The sequence below is a fragment of the Rhinolophus sinicus genome, chromosome 1 (genome assembly GCF_057876585.1).
Source record: "Rhinolophus sinicus isolate RSI-liver-muscle chromosome 1, RSI-T2T, whole genome shotgun sequence".
Lineage (NCBI taxonomy): Eukaryota > Metazoa > Chordata > Mammalia > Chiroptera > Rhinolophidae > Rhinolophus > Rhinolophus sinicus.
In genome coordinates this window covers 212,908,827-212,931,481 of record NC_142501.1, presented here as the reverse complement: position 1 = coordinate 212,931,481, position 22,655 = coordinate 212,908,827, and the positions used below count along the sequence as shown (strand labels likewise).

The following is a 22,655-nucleotide window of genomic DNA, read 5'->3' as shown; positions in this document are numbered from 1 at the left end:
CCCACCTTGAGGCCTTGACTCTGAGGGGGTCCCCTGCTGCCCAACCCCCCTTCTCCCAGCCCGGTGCCGTGACCTTTCTCTTTTGCATCCTTCCTCCCTATATTCCCAGACACACACTCTCCAGCTGCAGGACCCAGAGTCTCAGCCCCTTGCTCAGCCCTGCACCACCCTCTCCAGGGGTGGCCCTGGGCATGTCACGTGCCCCCACCCAGCCTCAGTTTCCCTGCTGTAAAGTAGAGGGCTCCTCTCACTTTAAGGACCATGCACAGATGGGTTTGAATGGCAGCGCCATTAGTGGCCGCTAGTAGGACGGCAGGAGCCTTTGACCCAGGGCCATCAGGTGGGTGAGGCCAGGGTGGCCCTCACTGAACAGGGGTTCGAGTCATCTCCCAGCAGACGCCTCCCACACAGAGCCTCTCATCACGACAGGGGAGAATAAAAACACTTTAATTAAACAGAAAGAGCTTTATGGGATGTCTTTGGAAGACAAAATCAAGAGCCAGGAATGCTGGGCCAGAGGTGGGCTGGGCCTGTGTCACACACGGGCGGTGGCACCTAGTACTTGAGCAGCCAGCGTGGCTTGTGCTGGTTCAGTGACGTGAAGTAGGACCACCACCAGGGCTTGCTCCTGCCGGCCCCTGGTTGCCTCCGTGCCCTGAAGGGCTCCTGGCCGGGTTCCTCTGGCTCCCTGTATGGGCCGGCCCCTCTTGGCGTGTCTCGGAGCCCAGGACTGTTTCTCTGTGGCCCCTGAAGGAACCTCTTGGGTCCAGTCCCCAGAGGCTGGAGAATAAAGTCCACGCGGCCAGCCCTCTTCATCCGGGCAGGGATGGTGACTTTCTTGATGACCTTGGAGTAGCCGGGTGCTTGAGCAATGACGATGTGGGACCCTGGGGGCAGTAGTCTCCAATAGTCCCCATCTGGGGCTGTGGACAAACAGAATAAAATGATTCTCAGATCTCGCTTAGAGTCAACCTTGAGACGATGGGTAAAGGGAGACAGAGTGGGTGTTAGCCTGGAGGGCAGATAGACTCCAAATTTACACTTGCCTCTGCACTGGCCTGGAATGTCCATCCCATCTCCTCCCTCTATCAAACTCCTATTCATGCCTCAAAGCCCTGTGCAGGCACCACCTCCTCTCTGAAGCCTTCACAGACGATCCCCATCCTTCATCCCTCTCTCCTCTGGACCAGGTAACCACATCACAAGGTATTGTCATTTTCAGATCAGTTGTGAAATCCCCAAGGAAGGGCAGCCAGAGTCCACACTGGACACACCAACTCATCAGTGGAATATAAACTCTGGGACATGAACACACATGGACTGGAGGCGACTCCCTCCTGTAATCTTTCAGAAGGAGGCTTCTTCCCAGCACAGTTATTTCTTGATGAACATGGAGTAGGCATTGATCATCACTAGAGCCGAGCACACTGTCCCCTGGGCCAGATGCTGCAGGAGACACAGCTTGAGGAGACGCAGCCCCAGGTTCCCGCCCTCCCAACCAGGCTGAAGAGGATGAATGAAGCCACCTCGAGGAGCGTGGGGACACCGCGAGTGCTTGCGGTACTGGCAGCCAGGACACAGGCCCAGGAAGGAGCTCACCTGTGGTGATGTCATGACGGATCCCCTTGACTGAGATCCGGGCGTTTTTGACCGGCTTGCCAAATTTGTCCATCACCACTCCTTTGATGCCCCGGTGCGCCTGGGGGACGAAGCACGAGGGCGCAGATGTGGCACGTGCCCTCCAGAGAGCCCGACGGCTGCCCCAGCCAGTCCCTACATGTCTCTCCTCGGAGCCACGGGTCTCCAGGTGGCTGAGCCTACCATGTGCCTTGCCATCCTGAGTAAGTGATTCCCCTCTCTTGGTCTCAGTTTCCTCATCTGGGAAATGCAGGTGAGCATCTCTGGGGTCCCCCATCCGGCAATCAACCCCGTTACAGGTTTGTAAATGACCGCCAGTACTGCTTGAGGGTCTGGCTAACATCTCCTGGGCCATGAGCGCTGAGCAGAAAACCCCTTCATGCCTACCTTCTAACACACCTGAGTGTCCCCCACCCCCACCTTCATAACCAGAGCAGGTTGCTTCTGAGTCGGGGTCCCAAAGGCAGTGTGGGCCATGGGGAGGGCACAGGCCAGGGGGTGGAGCCCTGGCCGTGGCACCAATGCCCTCTCTGACCTTGGGCAAGCTACCTCGCATCTCAGCATGGTCGCCCCATCTGTAAAGCGGGGTCACAATGCTTGCCAGGGTGCTGCTAGAGAATAGTAATCCATGCATGGACCGCGCCATGGCTGGGCCACTGGGCCTGCCTCCGGCTTATTAATTATGAACTGGTCCTGAACACACGCCTGCAGCTTCTGCACCCATCCCTGGGCTAGACTCGGACACTGTACTTCCCAAAGGAAAGCTCCTCCCAGGACTGCCTGATCCTACTCACATGTCTTATTAAAAACTCAGCAATAGACAAGCCAAACCACCCAACAGCTTGGGTCCACAGGTCACGGCAAACAATGCCAGGATGATTGGGGGGAAGGGGAAACTCAGCCCAGTGAGGCCGGTCTCTCCCTGGAGGCTGCCACGTCCACCTCCAGTGTCGCCCCAACACCTCCTCATCCCCCTCACCTCTCCCACTATGAGACGCACGTCGCAGTCCTCTTCCTCCAGGAAGCCCTCCCTGATGATCGCCACATCAGGGGCCTCCTCGGGGGTCCCACAGTCCTGGGCTTCCACCCTCCCAGCCCTGACCTAACTGTGATGTCACTGACTGCCCTTCCCCCAACCTGAGAGCAGAGGCCGGACACATAGTGGGACCTCATTTAATGCCAGCTTGCACCGGCCAGATTTTGTTTTGTCCTTGCTCTCAGGCTGAGGACATGGAGCTCCACCACAGGAAGGAGAGATGGCACACATCCCCCTCCCGCTCCCGACTCAGGGAGATGGCGACACCCCCCAAGGCCTGGTCCGGATCACCGTGAAAAAGGCCTCAATGGGCCACGACAGGCCTGATCCTTATCAGAACGCCCGGCCGGCTTTCTGGGGGGTCAGCCCTGGGGGCGGCCGTGCCCGGCCGCGCGCTATTAAATCTTCATATCCCGAGACTTCACATACAATATCCTCGGAGTGATCCCAGCTCCATTTAAAGCTCCTTAAAACTCATTTTCACCAGACAGCCGTAAAACGGAATGAATGCGGGGTCTGGCCTGGAGCCATTATTGAATCAGGACTTGCCTCATGCAGCAAGAGGTCGCTGGCACAGCCATAAAAGAGGAACACAAACGCTCATGACATGCAGTTATTATCTTTGCTGTTCCTGTTGCTGTAGCTGCCGACTCGGGAGGCTCTGCCTGGAGGTTGGTTCCTGATCTTTCTAGAAAGGAGGGGGTTCGTGTACAGGAGTGGGGTTTGGGGCAGGCAGATCTGAGTTCCAGCTCTGGGCAGTCGCTGGGTGACAATGGACAGGCCTCGTCACTCTGTCTCCTCCTATGGAGGTGCCACTGTCATGGAGAGGCGGGAACAGGAGCCAGGGCATGGCCTAGTGACCCGGACCAGCACTGTCCTTTCCAGGCACAACTGTCCTTTGGTCTATAAAATGGAGCAGGCTGTCAACCACCCAGGACTAGTGTCAGGATTTGATGCCATATTTGGGGGGTTCCAACTGTAAAGTGCTGTGCACTTACAACCCCCTCATGATTGCCTCTGGGCAAGTCTGTTTCTCTCTTAGAGCCTGCTTCGTACTGGGACATTCTGACAAAATGCAATTTGTGTGACTTGAAAATGCTTGAAATAAAATATAGCAGAGGCTTCTGTAAATCACTGTTATCTTTCATTTTCACTTCCTGTATTCCTCTCATGCACGTGGCCGTACTGAGGACCCATGACATCCCTCGGCTGTGAGCCATGCTGGGGACACTGAGGTGTAGGGCAGGGCTGGGAGAGGTGGCGGGACAGCTGGCATCTACTCCCTGCTCAGTCACCAAACCCCTGGGAGACTTGGGTCTCTAAGTCCAGTGAGGCGTCATTTCAGACACGTTCTCTGAGGCTCCAGCTCACTGCCCACACAACTATTTCTGGGTGTCCTCAGCCCCATGGCAGCAGTTACCCCTCCGCCCAGCTGCCCCACCCCTCCCCCACCAGCCTGTGCCCTGCTGTGCAAGTCCAAGGGGCAGACGTGCCCAAGGCCCTGGACCGCAGGGATACCCTGCAGCTTAGAGACATCACCACCAGGCCGCATCCTGTCTAGTGCCCACCCAATCCCACGGCCACTGGGACCCTCACACCACTCCCTCTGCCCGAGCTCTCCTTGTCCCATCACCTTTCCCTACTCTTTCAAGACACAGCCCAGGTGCTGCCTCTTCCTGGAAGCCCCGTGGCCTCCGAGGCTGGATCAGGTGCTTCCCCAGGGCGGCCCTGAGACCCTTGATATAACCAGGACCCTGACGTATGCCTCATGGGGACCCCAGCATCCCCGCAGGGCACGGCCTGTGGGGGGAGCGGTGGCCAGAGAGGCTTCAGTCATGAATGGATGAGTGGTCAACTAAGAAACAGTTGAAATATAACTAAATGCACGGGGCCCCAGACGACGAGGTCGAGGGGCCACCTCATGCCCGAGGCCGCCCCTCCCTACCCCAGGCGCCAGGGCTCACCATCTCCATGAAGGTCAAGAGCGGCTCCTTGTTGTGCTGCCAGAGCGTGTAGAGCGCCTCCTCCGGCGGGAACTTGACACAGCCCAGCTCCACCGTGATCTCGAAACAGTTGCTGTGCAGGTAGTTGAAGTCTGACATGCCTGCAGCAAGGGGCGCATGTCACGTCCGCCTCCGCCACTGAAGCTGGTGCCAGCGGCTGGCGTTGTCACTATCCCCACTCCAAAGACGGGGCACGGGGTGTTTACAGCTCTCACTCAAGGTCCCCAGGGGAAGGAGCGGAGGTTACTGTGAACCCAGGTGGTTTGGTGCCTGAGGGTTCACCCACCATCCTCTGCAGCCCCTCAGTGGGTCAGCCCCTTCCAGTAGGGAGGCCGGCAACAGCCCGTGGCCATCACACGCCCCCCTGGGGTCCAGGCGGCCGGCCCTCCCCTGGCCTGGTCCCCAGTGATAATAATGTCCTTTATCTGGACGGTCCTGAAAACAGCCTAGAGAGGAAGGTCCTGTCACCTCCATCTCCAGGGAGGACACTGCTTAGCAGGCTGGACAGCCAGCCAGTGGAATGGTAGAGAGAGGCTTAGAAGCAAGTTGGGCTGATGGCTGTCCCACCGGCCTCTTCCCCATCTGCCTTTGGAGTTTCCTGATCAGCAGGTGGAGCAGCCCTGTGTTGGGAACAGCTGGGAGACCCTGTGCCCTTAGGAAGTCAGGTGGTCCTCTGAGCCCCGGTACTCAGCGGCCACTGTTAGTGACTTAACATTCATAGCCCGCAGTGCGGCCATACTCCATCCCTCTGGCCCTTCTGGCCTGGCCACTGGCCCCATGCCTTCCGTAGCTGTGAGAGACCCTTTCCCCTAGGAGTCAGGGAACCCTCGAGCCTGGGTTCGGGGAGGGAGACAAACTGCTTTGCTCCCATCCCCTGCCCTGAAAAGACCGCACATTCCCGGTGGGGTAGCAGGAGTGAGCTGGCTTTGGAACAGGAGCCCAAGGGGCGCCCTCTCTGCCAACGCAGGAGGAGGGAGGACAGGTTTGCATGAGAGTCCCAGCTCTGCCACCTGTGGTGTGGACCTGCGAAACCCAATTCCCTCATCTGCCAAACAACACAAATAGCAAGTGCCATGCAGGCATGCAGGGGTGGCAGGCGGAACCCAGGGTGTGTGGGCCAAGCCCAGTGGGAGCCCCTTAAGGCACAGGGGGCCCGTGCGCTCAGCTCTGCTCTGTGCCCAGTGTGCACCTAGCACAGCTTTAGCAAACAAAACCGCGGGTCACCCCGTTCAAGTTGAATTTCAGAGGAACAAAAGACAAAGTTTTAGGGTTAATATGTCCCCTGTAATACGTGGGACATACTTATACAGTGCCACAAAATTCTTCATTATTTCTCTAAAATTCAAATTTAACTGGAGGTCCTGTATTCCACCAGCATCCCTACCTCACCCCTAAAGACAAAAATGAACTGGTCACAGGTGGAATCACGAAACGGACGTATCCATTACACAGGCGACAGAAATGGCAGCGGGGTATCCCAGGTCCTGTACTTCCAGCACAGCACAGATGACCCTCAACAGGACAGAAACTAGGACTAACGCCACGGAAGCCCCACAGGCACCAGCCCCAGCAGAAGTTTCCCCACCAGGATGTGTCTTTGCTGCTCTCCAAGGTTCTAGAATCCAGTTACCAGCAAAAGCTGCTAGACGAGGTACCAAGTCCCACCTGCTCCCCTCTCCCACCCCAGCCCTCCCCCTGCCCAGTCCTCCCCTCCCCCTCCCCCCTCAGCCCTCCCCCGACCCAGCACCCAGGGCCGCACCTCCAGTGAAGCTGTACCAGTCGGCCCCATTGATGATGCTGCCCCTCTTCAGGAAGTTACCCCCACACCTGTTCTCCGACCTGTCCATCATCATGGGGTGGACATCGGCATAGGCCCTGGCCAGCAACTGGAACATCTGGAAAGGAGACCAAAAAGAGGTTTCCCCAGGCCAAGACCAGAGGCCCTCAGAGCTCAGGACAATGGAGGGGCCTCCTGCGGGAGGGGCCTCACAACAGACCCTGCAGCACAGATAAGAGACCGGTTCCACACAGAAGGCACAGCACTTGCAAAGGCCCCGACGTGGGACAGCCAAGCTCAGAGCACTTGCAGTGGGTACTTGGTGCATCTCTGAGCTCCTGCACACCTGGCTAGAATGTGGGCTTTCCTACAGATGTTGCAGGGCGTGGCTTATACAGTACTTCCTGCTGCTGGGCAGAAGGCAAGCTGCTGGCAGGAGCCTGGGGGCAGGCCATGTGTGGGTGTGGCCAGCACGCCCCACCCCACTCAGGGCACACAGGTCCCCCTCTCAGGCAGGTCTCAGCCATCTCTATGTCCCAGGCAGGTCTGACCCCAGTGAGGGTCCCCAAGTAGGGGTCAGATGGATGAGAGCACATCTGTATTTGGCTGGTCTGGGCCCCTCCGCCCTGGGAGAAGTGTGCCCTGGGGAGGGGAGCCCCTGTAAGCAAAGAGGAGGGGTCAGTCAGTAACTAGGAGCTGCTCCAAGCTAGAAAGAGGGTCTCTCCTAGTGGAGGAAGAGGAGACTCAGACCCCAGGCCCTGAGGTTTGGGGAAAGATGGGCCCAGTTTCTTAGGGATAAGTCTGCAGTTTCAACTCAGTCCCACAGACGTAAAGCAAGCGCCCAAAATACAACCCCTTCAGGCACCAGAGCAGGAAGATCAGGGACTGCCATCCTGGCAGCAGCCCCTGCCACCTGGGAGCCATGGGCAGTACCAACCACCTTCAGCCAGGGGACAAAGAAAGGGGCTGCCGCCTGAAGGTGCTGACAGGGCTGCTTCTAGAACTCTGCCAGGTTCCCACATCTCTGGCCCTCCACCATCTGTGTGCAAGCAGGACCTGGGTGCGGGGAGCTGGGGGTGGGGGGAAGGAAGTTGGACCAGACCTCTCACCCTCCCCACCCAGCCTCTCTCCACTCTGCCCTGGGACCTCCTTCCTATGGTCCCACTGACCCACTGCCCTCAGGAGAGCAGGGAAAGTCACCGTCAGTCTCCCAAACCCTGGGCACATGAGCAGCAGGCCGGGCTGGGAACAGGCCCAAGCTGGGGGCTGGGCACAGGGCAAGGACGTGGGGAGCAACTCCGGCCCAGAGAACGGCACAGGTGGGTGAGGGAAAGACTCAGAGACCAGAGACGTGTGACCATGGCTGTAAATGAAACAAGGTGGGGCACGGGGGGCTGCTAGGAGGAGGCAGACATACACAGACACGGGGTCCCAGCTCCTGCCACCTGTGACCCTGGGGTGTGGGCTGGCTTTGGCGGTCAGCACTGAGCTGGATCCCAGCTCAGAGCAGGTTTCCTGGGGAGCAGGCAGAAGGGGCAGGTGTGGGGGGACAGGTGAGGAGAAGCAGGGGGCTGGGCCGGCCTGGGGGCCTTGAACGCTGCCCTGAGGTGCTGGCTGTTGCCCACAGTTTGAGGGGGTGACGGGACACCCTGGCCAGCCCCTCATTGCTCTTCCGCCCCCAGCACCTCCCCTGGGACCCTGGTTTCCACAGAGACCACTACTGGCTGTGGGGCTGAGGATTATCGATTGGGGATTGATGGCTGGTGGGGAAGACGCTGTGTTCTGACTCTGTGGGACTCACTGAGGTGGATCCCTCCCTGGGGACATCTTCACATACCTGCCTGTGAGATTCAGAGCTGCTGAGCCTGGTGCCCAGGGATCCTAGGCCTGGCCCAGCACCAGGGACCAGGGCCAGGCCCCCGGGAGACGCCCCAGCTATCCCTGTGGTCACTTACTGAGCTCTGGGCACAGAACGTGGCACCCCTCCAGGCCCTAGGCCTGTGCTGGCTGCAGGAGCCAGTGAGAGCAGGCATGAGCGTGGGGGGCCTCTCTGATCACCCCTCCCTCGCCTGTTTTTCACCCATAAAATGGAAAGGGCTCCACTCCCACCCCCTTCCCAGAAGAGCCTGCGTGAGCTCCAGTATCGGGCATGGAGAGGGACCCAGTCAGGGCTTCAGGGGAGAATAGGGCTACAGAGGGTCCTGTTATCATCACAGGTCTCAGCCCCTGCTGGTAGGAGCAGTGAGGGAAACTGAGGCCTGGAGAGGAGCAGGACCTCCTCCAGACCCAGGCGAGGAGGGGGCCAGAATTCCCACTCGGACCCCACTGCGCTCCAACTCCCAGGGAGCCAGGTCCTTAACAAACCCCAAGGCCCACAGGAAGGATGGACTAGCCCACAGCCAGGCGGGTGCCATGCGCGCTGCAGCACTGCCCTCTGCTGGCATTTCCTAGAACCCACCCTTCACTTGGAAAGAAAACACCAGGTGGCCTGGTGGGAGGACATTCGGCCAGGGTGACCCCCGCCCAGAGGCTCCCAGACAGTGACACTGATGACAGGTGGGTGTAGCTAGAGGAGGGAGGGGCTGCTTCCAGCTGGGCTGGAAGGCTTCCTGGAGGAGGGGGCTTTGGCTGGGTCTGGAAGGCTCTTAATGGTTCAGCGACTCTGTGGGCTCAAAGCAGGACTGACACTGGGCCAGGCCCAAGGGCACCACCCACACCACCGCTTCCCCTGCACCCACCAAAGCCACCCCACCACGGCACCCACCTCTCACCTTCTCATCGGGCGTGGGAGAAAACATCTTCTCCTCGTGGGGGTCCTGGGAGAGGTCAAAGGGATAGGACACCACCAGGTCGCCCCCGTGCAGACTGGCTGAGAGCATGAAGGGGGTGGTCCTCATCCACTTCATTATTGCCTTCGTCTCAGGGGCCACCTGCTCCGGATGGGGGAGGTGGTCCTGAGCCCTGGGCACGCCCCGCTGACCACCCCAGGCCAACACTCAACCACGGGGCTCTCACACGTGCCAGTCCTCCTGCCTGCAGTTCTCTTCTTGCCTGGCAGGGACGTCACTTCCTCCAGGCAGCCTTCCTGGGCATCCATTCCCTGAGCACCTCCCAGGCTCTTGGTGTTTCCAATGCATGCTCCCTGAATTCTACCAACACCCAGTGAGGAGGTATCCCTGTTTCACAGGCAGGAAACTGAGGCTAGAGGGGAAGGCTTTAACTGCCAGGCTTTCCTGTCTTGGGGAGGCACCACACCTGAGGCCGGAATAGCTGAGCCCCCAGATGGATGCCTAGCTGTGGGCGGGGGCCAGCCTGGGGCGGGCGTGGGCAGCAGCGGCTCCTGGCTCCTACCTTACCCCACCAATAGTGCTGCGGGATGGGGATGTGGTCGGTGCGCGCCCCGCGGGACGACGCCAGGCGGTAGAACTCGGAGGTCAGGTCGGGGAAGTTGCGATTCAGGTCCAGGTTCTGGGCGTTCTGCCTTCCACTTGTCCAGCCATTGTAGCCAGCACCCTGAAAACACAGGCCACCCCCAAGCAGGGGTCTGTGGGCACACCTGCTGTGATTGTTTCAGAGGGCAGCGGCAGGGCTGGCTGAGAGCTGGGGGCAGAGGCAGTGGTTTCTCTCTGGCTTTGTGTGATGAACTTGGGAGCACGTCGGCCCTTGGCCTCCTCTGCCATCTCTCTGGCCCCTCCTGCCAGCCTCCTTGCTGACCTGCAACCTCAGGGCCTGGCACTGCCTGCTCCCCCTGCCTGGAGTGCCCCCCACCCCTCACACACTGCTCGTCCCCCACCCCTGCCGGTCAGGGAGCTCCCAACCTCCAGCTAGCACACTCTTTTTGCTCCACGGTGCGTATCACCTTTGTGACACATCAGTGATCAGCGCCTGTCCCCTCCCTGCCCAGTCAGGACATGCCAGTGTTGATGCCTGCTGCATCCGCGTCCCCTAGAATGGGGGGCACCCAGACCCTCCCTGACTGCTAGCGAACGAGTGAGTGAGTGGGGGCGGCAGAGGCAGCAGCGCACATGGCCTCCGGCGCTCACCTCTGCGGCCGCCACCTCATAGCCATCGGGGTTCATGGAGGGCAGCAGGTGGACGCGGGTGGTATTGAGCAGGCGCTGAATGCGGGGGTTGCCCAGCAGGTACTCGGAGCACAGGTACTGGGCCAGGTAGATGAGCATCTCCCGTCCCGCCACCTCGTTGCCATGGATGTTGCCGATGAGCTTCACCTCGGGCTCCACTGGGGGGACATGGTGACCTGGGGGTCATCTAGTGCCCCGGGCTCCCCACAGCCTTCAGCGCCCCCTCAGTGGGGGTGGCCGATGTTCTGGGACCTGTTCGTACTTGTTTTAGCCTCAGCATTTCTGTGCCTAATGAGGTCTCCTGGAGGGCATCACTTTCGTGGCACTCATTTGTCATGTTTAGCCATAATTAGTAGCGTGACAAATCCAGGATATTAATTAATGATAATATATGGTATCAGTGGACTGTGCAAATTTCGTTGTAGCAACTCTTCATGTTTGTGTAATAAGTTAAGGTGTACATTGGTGCTTAGATGGGAAAGCAGCTGGCCCGTGGATGGATGGAAAGAAGGAAGGAAGGCAGGAAGGAAGGAAGGAAGGAAGGAAAGAAAGAAAGTAGGAAGATGGTGGGCAAATAGATGGATGGATAAATGAATGATGGATGGGCAGATGGTGGGTGGATGGATGGATGGATGGATGATGGATGGATGGATGGAGTGTGGGAGAGTAGACCAGGAGCCTGGCAGCCTTACTAGCTGTGTGACTTTGGGCAAGTCAGCTCTCCTCTCTGAGCCTCACCTTGCTCATCTGGAAAATGGTGTCTCCCTCCCTGGCTGTGCTCAGCCCAAAGACTTACATCTGTGGGAGCAAAACCCCGTGTCCCTACAGCATTTGAAGGTGTAAAAGACCCTGAGGGTTTCCACAACAGTCACCTGCCTTGACTCTCCACACAGGGGACACCCCTCAGATGCAGAGGGGACACCTCCAGGCCGATGCTAATAGGGCAGAGCTCCCGTCTTCAGCTGAGAGCCCAGCACAAGGTGGAGGGGAGGAGGTAGGGTGGGCCGTGGAGGCTGAGAGGAGGCTGGGTGACCTCTGACCCCTGGCTGGGGAGAGGGCTTTGGACTCATAATATCCAAGCCACTAAGATAAAAACAGGGCTGCGTGTGGCCGGCCTAGCAAAGGCACCAGAGTCACTTGACCCCGATGAGGTGTGCATTTCAGTTAACTTATAGGGATGAGGGGTGAATGGCCGGGGCCTGCATCTAGGTTGATCCCAGCTGAGTCACATGGGCACAGGGACAGGCGAGCTGAGCGATGAGGCTGAAGAAGGACTGGCCCCTCCCTCCGTGACCCCCTGCGAGGCCTGCACAGGGCACCTGTGCCTGTCGCTCTCAGTGCCCTGGAGGTGGGGGAGTTCAAGGTCACCTTGCCCGGCAAGAAACAGGCTGCCAGCCAGGGGGCTGAGTCCTTGCTAGAACCTTGGATTTGGGGGCCAGAGCCCCCACCCCAGCCCCAGGGCCCACACGGCTTCTGCCTGTCTGACACTCAGGCCCACAATAATATTTTTCAGCAGCTGCACTCCTGGCCTGAGTGGCCCTTTCTCATTCATGGTGGGGAGTGAACTGTGACTGCAGTGAAGTCTGACTTTCCTCTGCAAGAACGCAGCTCTGAAGGGACAAGAAAATCTGGCATTTTCCATGCGGCTCTCCCTCATCTCAAAACAGGGCCACTAAGCCTGATACGAGTTACACTGGACATGAGTTTTACAGTGGAAAAATAATTTTATTCACAACTCTGTGATACCACCTTCACCAAGCAGCTTAAAGGGCCGGGACTGGGCACCGGACAGACCTGGCTGGGGTCCGGCTGCCAGGGCAAGGTTGCAAAACAACAAAATGCACAAGCGACTATGTTTTCCCTATAGATGCACAGGGTCCGACAGCCATCATTCAGCCCTCGCTTCACTCCTCCCTGACTGGTGCAGTCCTCGTTCCCGGGACCGTGTCCCCTCCCTCTCAGTGCTCCCACATGGTCTGTGGTTGTGGCCGTGCACCGCCACGCACCAAGCAGAGCTCCAGGCCTCTGTCCACGCCCTGCCCCCCAAACATCAGGGTCTTTGATGAGGATCGTGGACCCTGGCTTATGCACCCCACGGCCAAGCAGGTGCAGAGCCCTTTCCCAGAGGCCTCTCAGTAGGACAGTGACAGTGGCTTACTCAGCTCATGCTGGCCAGGGCGGCCCGAGAACTCGATGACCAGCAGCTCCTTGCCATCGAAGCTGCGCCCGATGCTGTAGGTCTTGGCAATGTGGGAGCAGCGGGCGGCCGTCCGCCTCAGCACACGCACCATCTGGGCGTAGGAGTGGTGAGTGAAGTGAATGAAGGTGGGAGGCACGCCTGAGGGCAGTGCCTCCTCCACGTCCAGGCCTCCTGGGGGAAGAATGGGGGCGCTGGGGTCGGCCTCTGACCGCCTGCCGCCCACCCACGGGCTGCTCTGTCTGCCCACGCCTGCTTCCCCTGCTGCTGCCTGGGACCCTGACCGCTCATGGGCCCTCACACCCCCATCCCCACTGCACTGAGGCCACTTGGAGGGCGGGACCCACGTGTTTCCCTGGGATGGCTCCCCGGCTATCTGTGTTTATGTTTTAAAGTAAAGTTTCCTCTATAATACTTAATATCAACAGCTAATAAGGGCACCCAACAGAGGTACAAAGCAACATAGTTTCTAATGTTATTCAGGTAAGAGTACTTGGAAATTTTATAAAATGCAGAACAGCAGACTAGGAAGGACGAGAGAGACCTACAGACCCCACAACCCAGAGAACAGCGCTGTTTGTCGTGTGGCCTCCTGACGTTTCCTGTGGCACATGGGTCCCTATCTGCCTTGTGCACTCAGGAAACGGTCCCAAGACCCCAGAGACAGCCACTAGCAGCTCCGAAAGGCTCCCACAGTCTACCGTTCCACTGCCCGGGCACATCAGCTGTTTGGGGCTGTCGCCAACAGGACAGTAAGTGTGTCCGGGGCGGGAGAAAAAGGGAGAGGGAGGGGGGAAGGGAAGTGGGTAGGGAGGGCAGCCTCACCCACTTAAAAAAGGTTCCTTAGGAGAAACTCATGGGCTTCCAGGTGTGGGGAACAGATGTTTTCCAGCACAGCCCACAGCCAGCTGGCTCTCCCACCCCCCTCACTGGAGCATAAGCTCTGGCTGGACGGTCCTGGTCACTCCCCGCCCACCTCACCGCCCCCTGCCCTCTGCATTGACCCATGCAGGTTCCTGCAGGCTGCTCCTGGAGGAACCCTAGCAGTTAATGCTTTTCCCTAAGTGTCTTACTCACCCTGTGGTTTTGCTTCTGCTAAAATTGGTTTTTGAGGAGATAGAAAGCAGACAGAACCGGCAATTTGGTGGCGGAGTTGCCCAAAATAACCTCTTTCAAGCCAAGTCCACAGGCTTTCCCAGGGCAGGCAGAGTCCGGATTCCTCCATCTGCATCCCTGCCCCAGCCCTGCCCGCTTCCTGCCTCTGCCCCTGCAGAGGGCTCCTATCCGCCTGCAGTGTGCTGCCACGGACGCCATGCCCCACACAGCGCTGAGAAGACGGGGCCCACCTGAGTCAGCTCCACGATTCGCCCTGAGGGGCACCCCTCCACCCCCCCACTCACACACACACACACACACACACACACACACACACAGCCAGCGAGTGGCAGAACCGCCAGCACAGACGCAGCTGAGTGTCCTCCCCTGCCACCCTCCACGTCGCAGCCCGAGCCATGTACGCAGCAGGTGCTCACTAGCTGTTTGGGGAGTGGACAGATCAATGTGTCCGTCAGCCTGTTCACACCGGCTCTGCCAGGCTGCAGCTGATGACCCTGCTGCCATTTGCCTTCCGAGTCTCCACTCTGTCATCTGTACAATGGTGACTAATATTCAGGGTAGTTGTGGGGTTGAAATGAGAGCCACATGTGTGGCACTCGGCAGCAGAGCCTGTGAACCTCTCCCTTAGTTTCATGATATGAGTACAAGAAAGGCCGGAAGCAGACGTTGTCCTGCATTGTCCAGTGTCACACGTGCACATTTAAGCTTAAATTCATTAAAATCAAATAAAACAACACTGAGGTCCTTGGTCAGGCTCCAAGCAGCCAGTGCCCACGTGTCACTTGTGGCAGCTGTCTGGGACGACACAGGAAGAACGCTCATTGCAGCAGAAAGCTCCTAGGCAGGCTGCCGCGGGTGGTGCTGCGGCCCTCGCAGAGCCTTTCCTTCTCACCCAGCAGGGAGCACAGCAGCCGCTGTAGGGCTTTCCCTGGCTCCACTCCATCCCCAGCCCACTGCTGAGCAGCCAGCCCTCCAGGACCTCTTGCACACCTCCCGAGACGAGTGGCTCACCACCACCCAGGGCTGCCCACTGCCCCTCCGCTGGTTTGTCCACGAAGAACCAAAGCCCGTACGTCTGTAGCCCCCTTTGCGGCTGCCTTGAGCCCATGAGGCCCACGGACCCTACTTTGAGGGGTCTGGCTACCAGCCAGTAGCCTATGTGTGGTCTTTCAGGGCTGGCCATTGGCAATCGCAGGCTCTGCCTGGCAGCCCTCTTGGGGGCCATGCCCTCCCTATAGCAGACGGAGGCACAGCCCGTGGACAGCAGCCATGCATAGCAGTTTTCTGGAGGGGGCTGCAGCCAAGGCCCCGGCCCCCGGGGCAGTCATGCTCTTACGCTGTCTGCAGTCCCAGCTTGGCGCCTGCATGCGGTCTCCTCGCCGGCGCCCTGGTGGAGGCACTTTCCTACTCCTTTGGGTCACCTGACTGCTCCACACCACTGCACCCCAGAGCCCCCACTTACCTCGCAGCTTCTCCAGGGGATCGTAGCAGCCTTCCTCCTCGCTCCCAAAGTAGCGGCCGCAGTCGAGGAAGTAGGGCCAGGCCATGTCGATGGCGTCGAAGGCCGGCTGGCAGGCCTCCCGCAGGGCCTCGCAAACGTGTTGGCAGGGCCTGTGCACACGGCCGCCCTCGCAGCGCGGGGCTACCACGGCGCAGCCCAGCAGCCGCAGGTCGGGGTTGCACTGGCCTTCCAGGAGGTGGTGCAGGACACTCAGCAGGATGTACTCGGAGCTGGACTCCACCGCCTCCCGGGACCGGTGCTCCAAGGCCGTGGGGAACGCCGTCCGGTTGTAGGCGGCGTCACTGCATGTCCTGAGCTGCAGGTCCTCGCATGTGGCTGGGGGAGGCGGGGGCAGCCGGTCACTCCCTCCCACGAGGACCCACACGGTCATCTGTCTGATGCATACTGAGGGCCTGGTCCTCGCAGGCAGACCCACCGGGGTCAGGGCCTGGAGAGAGGGGCCCCCACTGTCTGGGTAGGGAGAGGCCCAGGACAAGGGCGACTTTGGAGGAAGCAGGAGCTGGGGGGAGGACCAGAGAGGGCTTCTGACCGGGACTGGCCTTCAATGCTCGCCAGTGGGTGAGCCGGCCCGGCCACTGGGTCTCAGCTCCCACATCTGTGAAATGGGAACAGGAGAGCCAGCCTGACTGAGGGTTTTCACCGTAGGGCACGTCACTGACTTGTGTATTGGGAAAGTATTTCCTCCTTTCTTTAAAGAAAAGCAAATCTAGTCTCTCCATTTAGAATATACCAGATGCCCAAGTCTGGCAGGAAGAGACTTGCAGAAATGTCTGTTTCTGAGCCCTTCAGATAGATCAGCTCCCACATAATGTTCAAAACCATGCATGAGACCAGCACTGCCTTCCTGGGTTTACAAAGGAGGACACCAGGGCCCAGAGGGGGAGGGGCTTGTCCCAGCCCGAGACTCAGCAAGTGCTGGACACAGGGCTGAGACTAGGGGTGCAGAGGGTGAGGAGTGAATGCGGCCTGTGTGTTCTTCAAGTTCAGACCGCTGTGCCTAGAGCCCATCTCCGGGCCGCGATGGGGCAGCCGAGCAGCCGGGAGGATGGGAAGGGACGCCCCTGCAGGGGCTGGAGCCAGCCGGGCTGGAGGCCCATGCTGCTGAGGGAAGGTCCTTCCTTTTTCGTTCTGTCTCATTTCCAGCTGCTTAACAAGCAGCGTGGGTTTGGGTAATGGGCCACGTTACTAAGTGCACTTCAGGGGCTCAGCTCGAATGTGCTGATGGCGTGGAAGGTGTGCATAACTCCTATAAACAAAAAACGAGGGCATCCACGTACGTACCACTGTCTGAGGCTGACGGCCTGTGGCAGCCACCTGGAAAGAGAAAGCCAGCACTGTCAGGGTGCACGAAACGTGGCCGCTCCATCTGACGGTGCCTCCCACTCCCCGATGCCCGCCGGGCACCAGCCCCCTGCTGGCCCTGCACTTCATGGCAACCCTCTGATGTCCATGTGGCCATTCTCCCTCACTGCACAGGTAAGGGGACTGGGTCTCACCAAGGTCACAGGACTTGCCGAAGACAAGACAGCCAGAGAGTGGTGTGGGCTCTCCGAAGCCCGGGGCTGACTGCCTTGCTGCACACGCTCCCACCACGGCCAAGTTCCAGCCTCCAGCGTTGAGCGACTAGTTCTCAGAGCGTGCCCAAACATTTAACAAGCAGCCCTCGGAGCCTGTACTGGGGCTGCACCCCACCACTGCCTCTGACCCCACATTATTTGAAGTCCCCCCTGAGTCACGGGGCACCAGCTCCCTGCCCTCCAGAACACTCTGCAAGTGTGGTATTCCTCTGTTTCCCGAGTTGGGGACCCTCTTCGCAGAGAACACACAAAACTTCCCTTGAAACTGTGGGGATCAAGGGCCCTCCTGGAGGCCCAGACACGTGAACCCAAGAGCGAGACCCCTGGGTGTCCACAGTGACACCAACTCGGACCAATGCCACCTGCAAGGCCCTATCAGAAGCCAGTCTGCAAGCACCAAGAGGGAAGAACAGACTCCAAGAGACAGAGGTCGGCGCCAGATGTAAGCTCAGCTGGAACGGCCACCGGTGCAGGACTCCTGGGAGGGGAAGGGCAGGTTGGAGGTGGGAACAGCAGACACAGGAAATGAGAAGTGGGTGTATGTGTGTGGGCGGGGGGAGGGCAGAGATAAGGAGGCGTGGGAGGGAGGATCGTGTTCTAATCTGTAACCTCACCCAGGCCCGAATCCCAAGTCCGGGAAGGGTGGGAGCTGCTTTAGGATTTCAACGTAAGATCTGGGGGTCACGGAAACCTGCCTGAGCACACATGAGTCCCTCATGGGGGAGACGCAGGGGGCGGGACAACTCCCAAAGCTCTCGCGGGGGGGGGGGGGGGGGAAGGCTTTCCAGGCACCCTCTCGCCACAAGGCACTGGTACAATAACTCCGGTGTCTGCCCTCATCACTGGTGACCAGGTGACAAAACGATCCACACAAATACGTGGATGGAACAGTGCAGACTGTCTGTGGGAGCACGCGTGCCGCCCTGGGACCCCCTCCCTCCTTGTCCAAATAATGTGATGAGAGAACACTGTGTGAGCCCTGGGGTCAGCAGAGGGCAGACAAGATGCGCAGAGCAGATCCCACAGCCCTCTGTCCAGCCGTGCCCGTCACAGCAGGGAGACCCTGGAATCATTCTCTGTGCCTCCATTTCCCCATTTCATCTGGGGTTCATTATAATCACTTTGTGGGAATAATGTAAAGGTTCTCCGAGACGACTCACATTTAGTGCCCGGCTCGGGGTGGATGTCCCATAAGGAACAGCGCGTGTCATTACTGCTACTGTTTTATAAACCCCAAAGGCAATGCGCCAAGGACTGCGGGCTGTCCCAACTGCTGGCACCAGTCGGGCAAAACAACAGACAAGAGGATAATTTCCCTAAAGTGCCTGGGCATCAGGGCAGCGGCCCTAACGCAACAGACGGTGGCAGTGGGCAGATCCCTCCTGGTGTCACATGGCTCCAAGTCTCCACATTCACAGGTGGGAAAATGAGGCCTCCCTGCGCCTGGTTTCCTCACCTGCAGAACAGGGATGACAGCAGCGCCCCCTGTTGATGGAGGATCTGATGAGGTTGGTGAGCGGGACCTGGGCCATTGGGCTATAAAGGGTGACCCATGTGACCCTCAGGGCTCAGTGGGGTGGAAAGGGGGCAGCATCTGCTGGCTTGGTCACCAGCGCTTCACAGATGCCACCAGGGGCAAGACAGAGAGACAGGCGGATTCGTTTCCTGGGGCTCCCGTAAGAAAGCCCCCACACATTGGTACACAGACATTGATTCTGTCCCAGCTCTGGAGCCAGGACCTGAAATCAGGGTGCTGGCAGGGACGCACCCCTCTGAAGGCTCTGGGGCGGGGGTCCCTCCTGCTTCTCCAGCTCCTAGGCTCCCAGCAATCCTTGGCTTGTGGCCACATCCCCCCCAGTTGCTGTTTCCCAATAAAGTCACAGTCACAGGTACTGGGGATCATGACTTCAACATATTTTGGGGGACACAATTCAACCCATGACAATAGGCAAGGCCCAGCGTGTGCCCAGGGGCTGGAGGTGGGGACAGGAGAGCAATCGGCTGTTCTGGCCACACCATCCAGTATGATGATTACCAGCCCTATTGAGCACGTGAAATGCTCCAAACCAACACACGCTGTAGGTGTAAACAACCACATTTCAGACTTAGCACTAAACAAAGAGTTAATAATTTTTATATTGAGGGGAAAATCCTGCACCAATATTTTGGACATATTGGGTTAAATAAATTTTGTTACTAAAGTTAACTTCACTTGTTTCTTATTACCTCTTCAGTGTGGCTATGAGAAAATGTAAAATTATATACATGGCCCCGGCATCTTTCTATTGGAAGTCCCGAGTCCAAAGGCTGTTTGAGCAGCCCACACGTGACCGTTACACCTCTCCACCACAAGGTGGCAGCATGTCTTCAACAGACATGGAGACTGTCCTATGACTGGCTGTCTCAAAGACCAGACTTGGTTGTTCATTCTGGCCAGGGTCACTTATGATAGATGAGAAAACTGAATGAGGTCAGAGAAGTCACGCCATCTGCCCACGGCCACACAGCATAGGAGTCTGAATTTGAACCCAGACCCACCTGGCCCCTAGGGACACGAAAGTCACCTCAGACCCCAGGCTCCCCATAAAAACCCAGAGACCTCCACCAGGCCAGACAGAGGGGACAGAAGGGTCCAGTCTGGCTCTGAGCCCCTGGCATGTGAGATGGGGACAGGCTACAGTCCTTGGATTTAGCAGCCTGGACTCCAACTGCCCAGCCCGTCAGGGGTCAGGAAAAGGGTTTCCATGCAGCTCACTCATAAGGAAGGAAGATGGGTCTGGAGGAAGGAGTCATTCTAGAAGCAGAGACTAAAGCCAGTGAGGGAGGTGAGGATGGGTGGCCTGTGCTGCCCATGTCCAGAGGAGGGGGCTGCACTTCTCCCTGGGAAGGTGGGTCAGAGAAAACTTCCTGGAGGAAAGGCCTATGATTCCAGACGGTTCCTAGGGTCTCAGAACTTGTCCAAGGGAGGGTCTCTCCGTGACTCTGTGCAAGTTCCATCCACGTCCTGCATGCACACCGGTGTGCACACACACACCCTGCCTGGCCCGGGCTTTTCTGCAGAAAGGAGGGGAGGGGGAGAGCCAGAGGGAAGGGAAAGTCCAGGCTGAGAGAAGAAAAGGAAAGGCCCACATCGCACTTCAGAGGGGACCTGCTGCTCGCGGCACATCCACTTGGCCTGCGTGGCAAGTTCTCAGGTATCCACCAGCCCAGGCACTGGAGAGGTTCTGAATCTGACACCCCCAGACTCTTTGCCCAAAGGGACCCCCGCCCTCCAGGGGCACAGATGTCTGTTGCTGATAAGGACCCTGAAGACTAGGTCCAAGCCCACCTTTAAATATGAAGGGAAACAAGCCCACTCCAGGAGGGGAGGTGGGCCAGGACCCCAACCCCTGGCAACTGCCACACACCTGACACTCTCAGGTGAGATCACACAGGCAGGGCACACCCCTGGAAGCTCCTTGGGTCCCACCCATCTCCCTGTCCCAGAGCCATCCAGGAGCTCCTCTCTGGGGACCGCACCCCCTCCCAAGCCCTCTGCGCCCACTTCCGGAGACGTTGTTCACATCACAGCTGAGTTGGGAGGGAGGGGTCAAGAGTTTGCTACAGCCCAGAGGCCACCCACTTCCTGGAAGGACCAGGGACCTCGGATGGCCTCTCCCCATGCAAAGCCCTGGCACCTGCTCCCTCGGACCCCACCTGTAGGATGGCCACACACTGTGCCCTGACCAGAGAAGAACTGCCGCGTCTGGGCACAGGGTCCCTCCACTGTCCTCAGCTGCCTGTGCGCTCTGCCCTAAGGTCCCAGCCTCGACGTGCTCAGAGAGCCTGTTGCCCTCTCCTGGGCAGACCACCAATCCAAGGTCACAGGGCGCCCACTCGGGGACGTTCTCTCGGACCTTGGGTCACACGGGGGTAAACATCCCGGAACCCTGGCGCTCCCCAACTCCCTCAGGGCACGGGCGACCCGGCCTTACCCGCAGGGCCCCAGGCGGGCTGGCACCCGGGCCAGGCGGCAGCAGCAGCGGCGGCCAGCGCGGCGAGGAGCGGCAGCAGCATAGTGGGCGGCGGGCTGCGGCCGGCGCAGTGATGTGGCACTCGGGCCGCGGGGCTGGGGCGCAGCGCACTCCTCGGGCGCCCGCCCCCCACAAGCGGAGTCGGGTTACAGCGCGGCGGCGCCAGAACCGCGCAGGGAGCAGGGGAGGAGGACAGACCGGCTGCCCTTCCGCGGATTGTCCCGCCCCCAGGGGTGGGCCCCGAGGTCTCAGTTTACCGCCTTCTACCTGAGGGGACTGGGAGCTGACCTCCAAACCCCCGCGGCTGATCCTGCCTAAAAATCCCGATTCCTGGACAGCACTGGGGCCAGCTGCGACCCCAGCTGGCCGTGAGCCAGGCCAAGTCAGCGGGCTCTGCGCCTCGGTCCCCATGAGGGGAGTGAAGGAGCGCCCCACCCCCCACCTCCCACCCTGTGCAGGGGTGTGGGTGCACCCGTGGCCTTGGGCGAGGTACACCTCTGAGCCCCCGTGTGCACCATGGCGAGAAGTGCCCGCTTGGTTTGCTCCCCACAGGGAGCCTTGCACCAGCCAGCAGTCAGGGAAATGTGGCAGGTCATCAGCTCAGTGCATTAGAGCAATAGCAAGTCCAGATGGTGGCCCAAGGCTCACCGGGGTGAGTCTCTGCTTCTCCCTCCCTCCTCACCCTCAGATGAGTAAGGAAAGGCAATGTGGAGGGGCCTGGGCGGCCCCACGCGGACACCCCTGCCTCCACAGTGACCTGTCCACACCCCAGGGAGTGAGAGGGCCCCCTCCCACATACCTCCCCTCCCCTGCGCCCATGCCTGGGGCACCGGGAGCCATCTGGGCAGGAGGTGGGGGTGGGGGGCAGGGGCTGGGAGGAGGGAGGCCCAGGATGCCTGGCCCCAAGGTGAGGGAAAAGTAGACCCCAGCTCACGTCTGCCCAGAGCCCCTCTCTCCTCCCCCCAGAGCCAGGACTGCTTTGGGGTTCAGCCAAAACCTTTGAAACCTTTTCCTCCATGGAGCTGGGCAGGTGCTGACCTACCATCCAGATGTGCACACATCTGCCTGCCAGCCGCTTCTCACCGCCCCACAGCTGCAGTCCAGCCAGTGTGCACCTCTATGCTCAGGCCCTGAGCCCTGGGGACAATGTTAGCCAGCGACCAGGGTCCACAGGCCAGCAGTGTCACGTCGGCCCGACCATCTTTAGGAGCCATGTGCCTTTATGGGCCTTCGCTTACCAACTGAGCTGGGCGGCGGGGAGCCAGACGTCCAGCCCTAGCACTCTGGACCAGCAGCTTAGCCCAGAGGCTGGGGTGACCGTGACAGTACCTGCTATGGAGTAAATGCAGCAAAAGGGCTTGGGTCCCTCCCTGGCTCCACCTCGTGGGATCCCGTTGCCCATTTCAGTGCCCTGGAGTCTGGGGCGTCTGGCGCTCCATCCACACTGCCTCTGTACACCTGGACTGCAGCCTCATCCTTCCAGAAGCCCCTGTGCTGGCTGCAGCCAGTGTCTCGGGGCACTGCCCTTTGACTGGCTTGAGGTCTCTGGCCTACGCGTGGGAAGGCGAATTCAGACCCGAGAGCCAGCTGGTGGCCCACGTTCCCTTCCCCATGTGCCCAGTGGGGACCGGTCCCCTCCTGTGGGCAGGTTTACTTCTGAGCCCTCAGGTGGCCAGCTTTATGCCGCCAATTAC

General features: G+C 59.4%; 1 protein-coding gene across 1 annotated transcript; it reads right to left on the bottom strand.

Moving 5' to 3' along the window:
- Positions 1 to 431: 431 nt before the first annotated feature.
- CPZ (carboxypeptidase Z) lies at positions 432 to 21,155 on the bottom strand. Its single transcript, XM_019711472.3, has 11 exons — positions 20,923 to 21,155; positions 16,653 to 16,685; positions 15,312 to 15,686; positions 12,695 to 12,907; positions 10,498 to 10,694; positions 9,806 to 9,967; positions 9,226 to 9,384; positions 6,437 to 6,572; positions 4,639 to 4,778; positions 1,600 to 1,699; positions 432 to 923 (listed from the first exon to the last, which is right to left on the bottom strand). The coding sequence occupies exons 1-11, from the start codon at positions 21,002 to 21,004 to the stop codon at positions 556 to 558; spliced, it is 1,965 nt and encodes a 654-aa protein (XP_019567031.3). The 5' UTR covers positions 21,005 to 21,155; the 3' UTR covers positions 432 to 555.
- Positions 21,156 to 22,655: the final 1,500 nt, after the last annotated feature.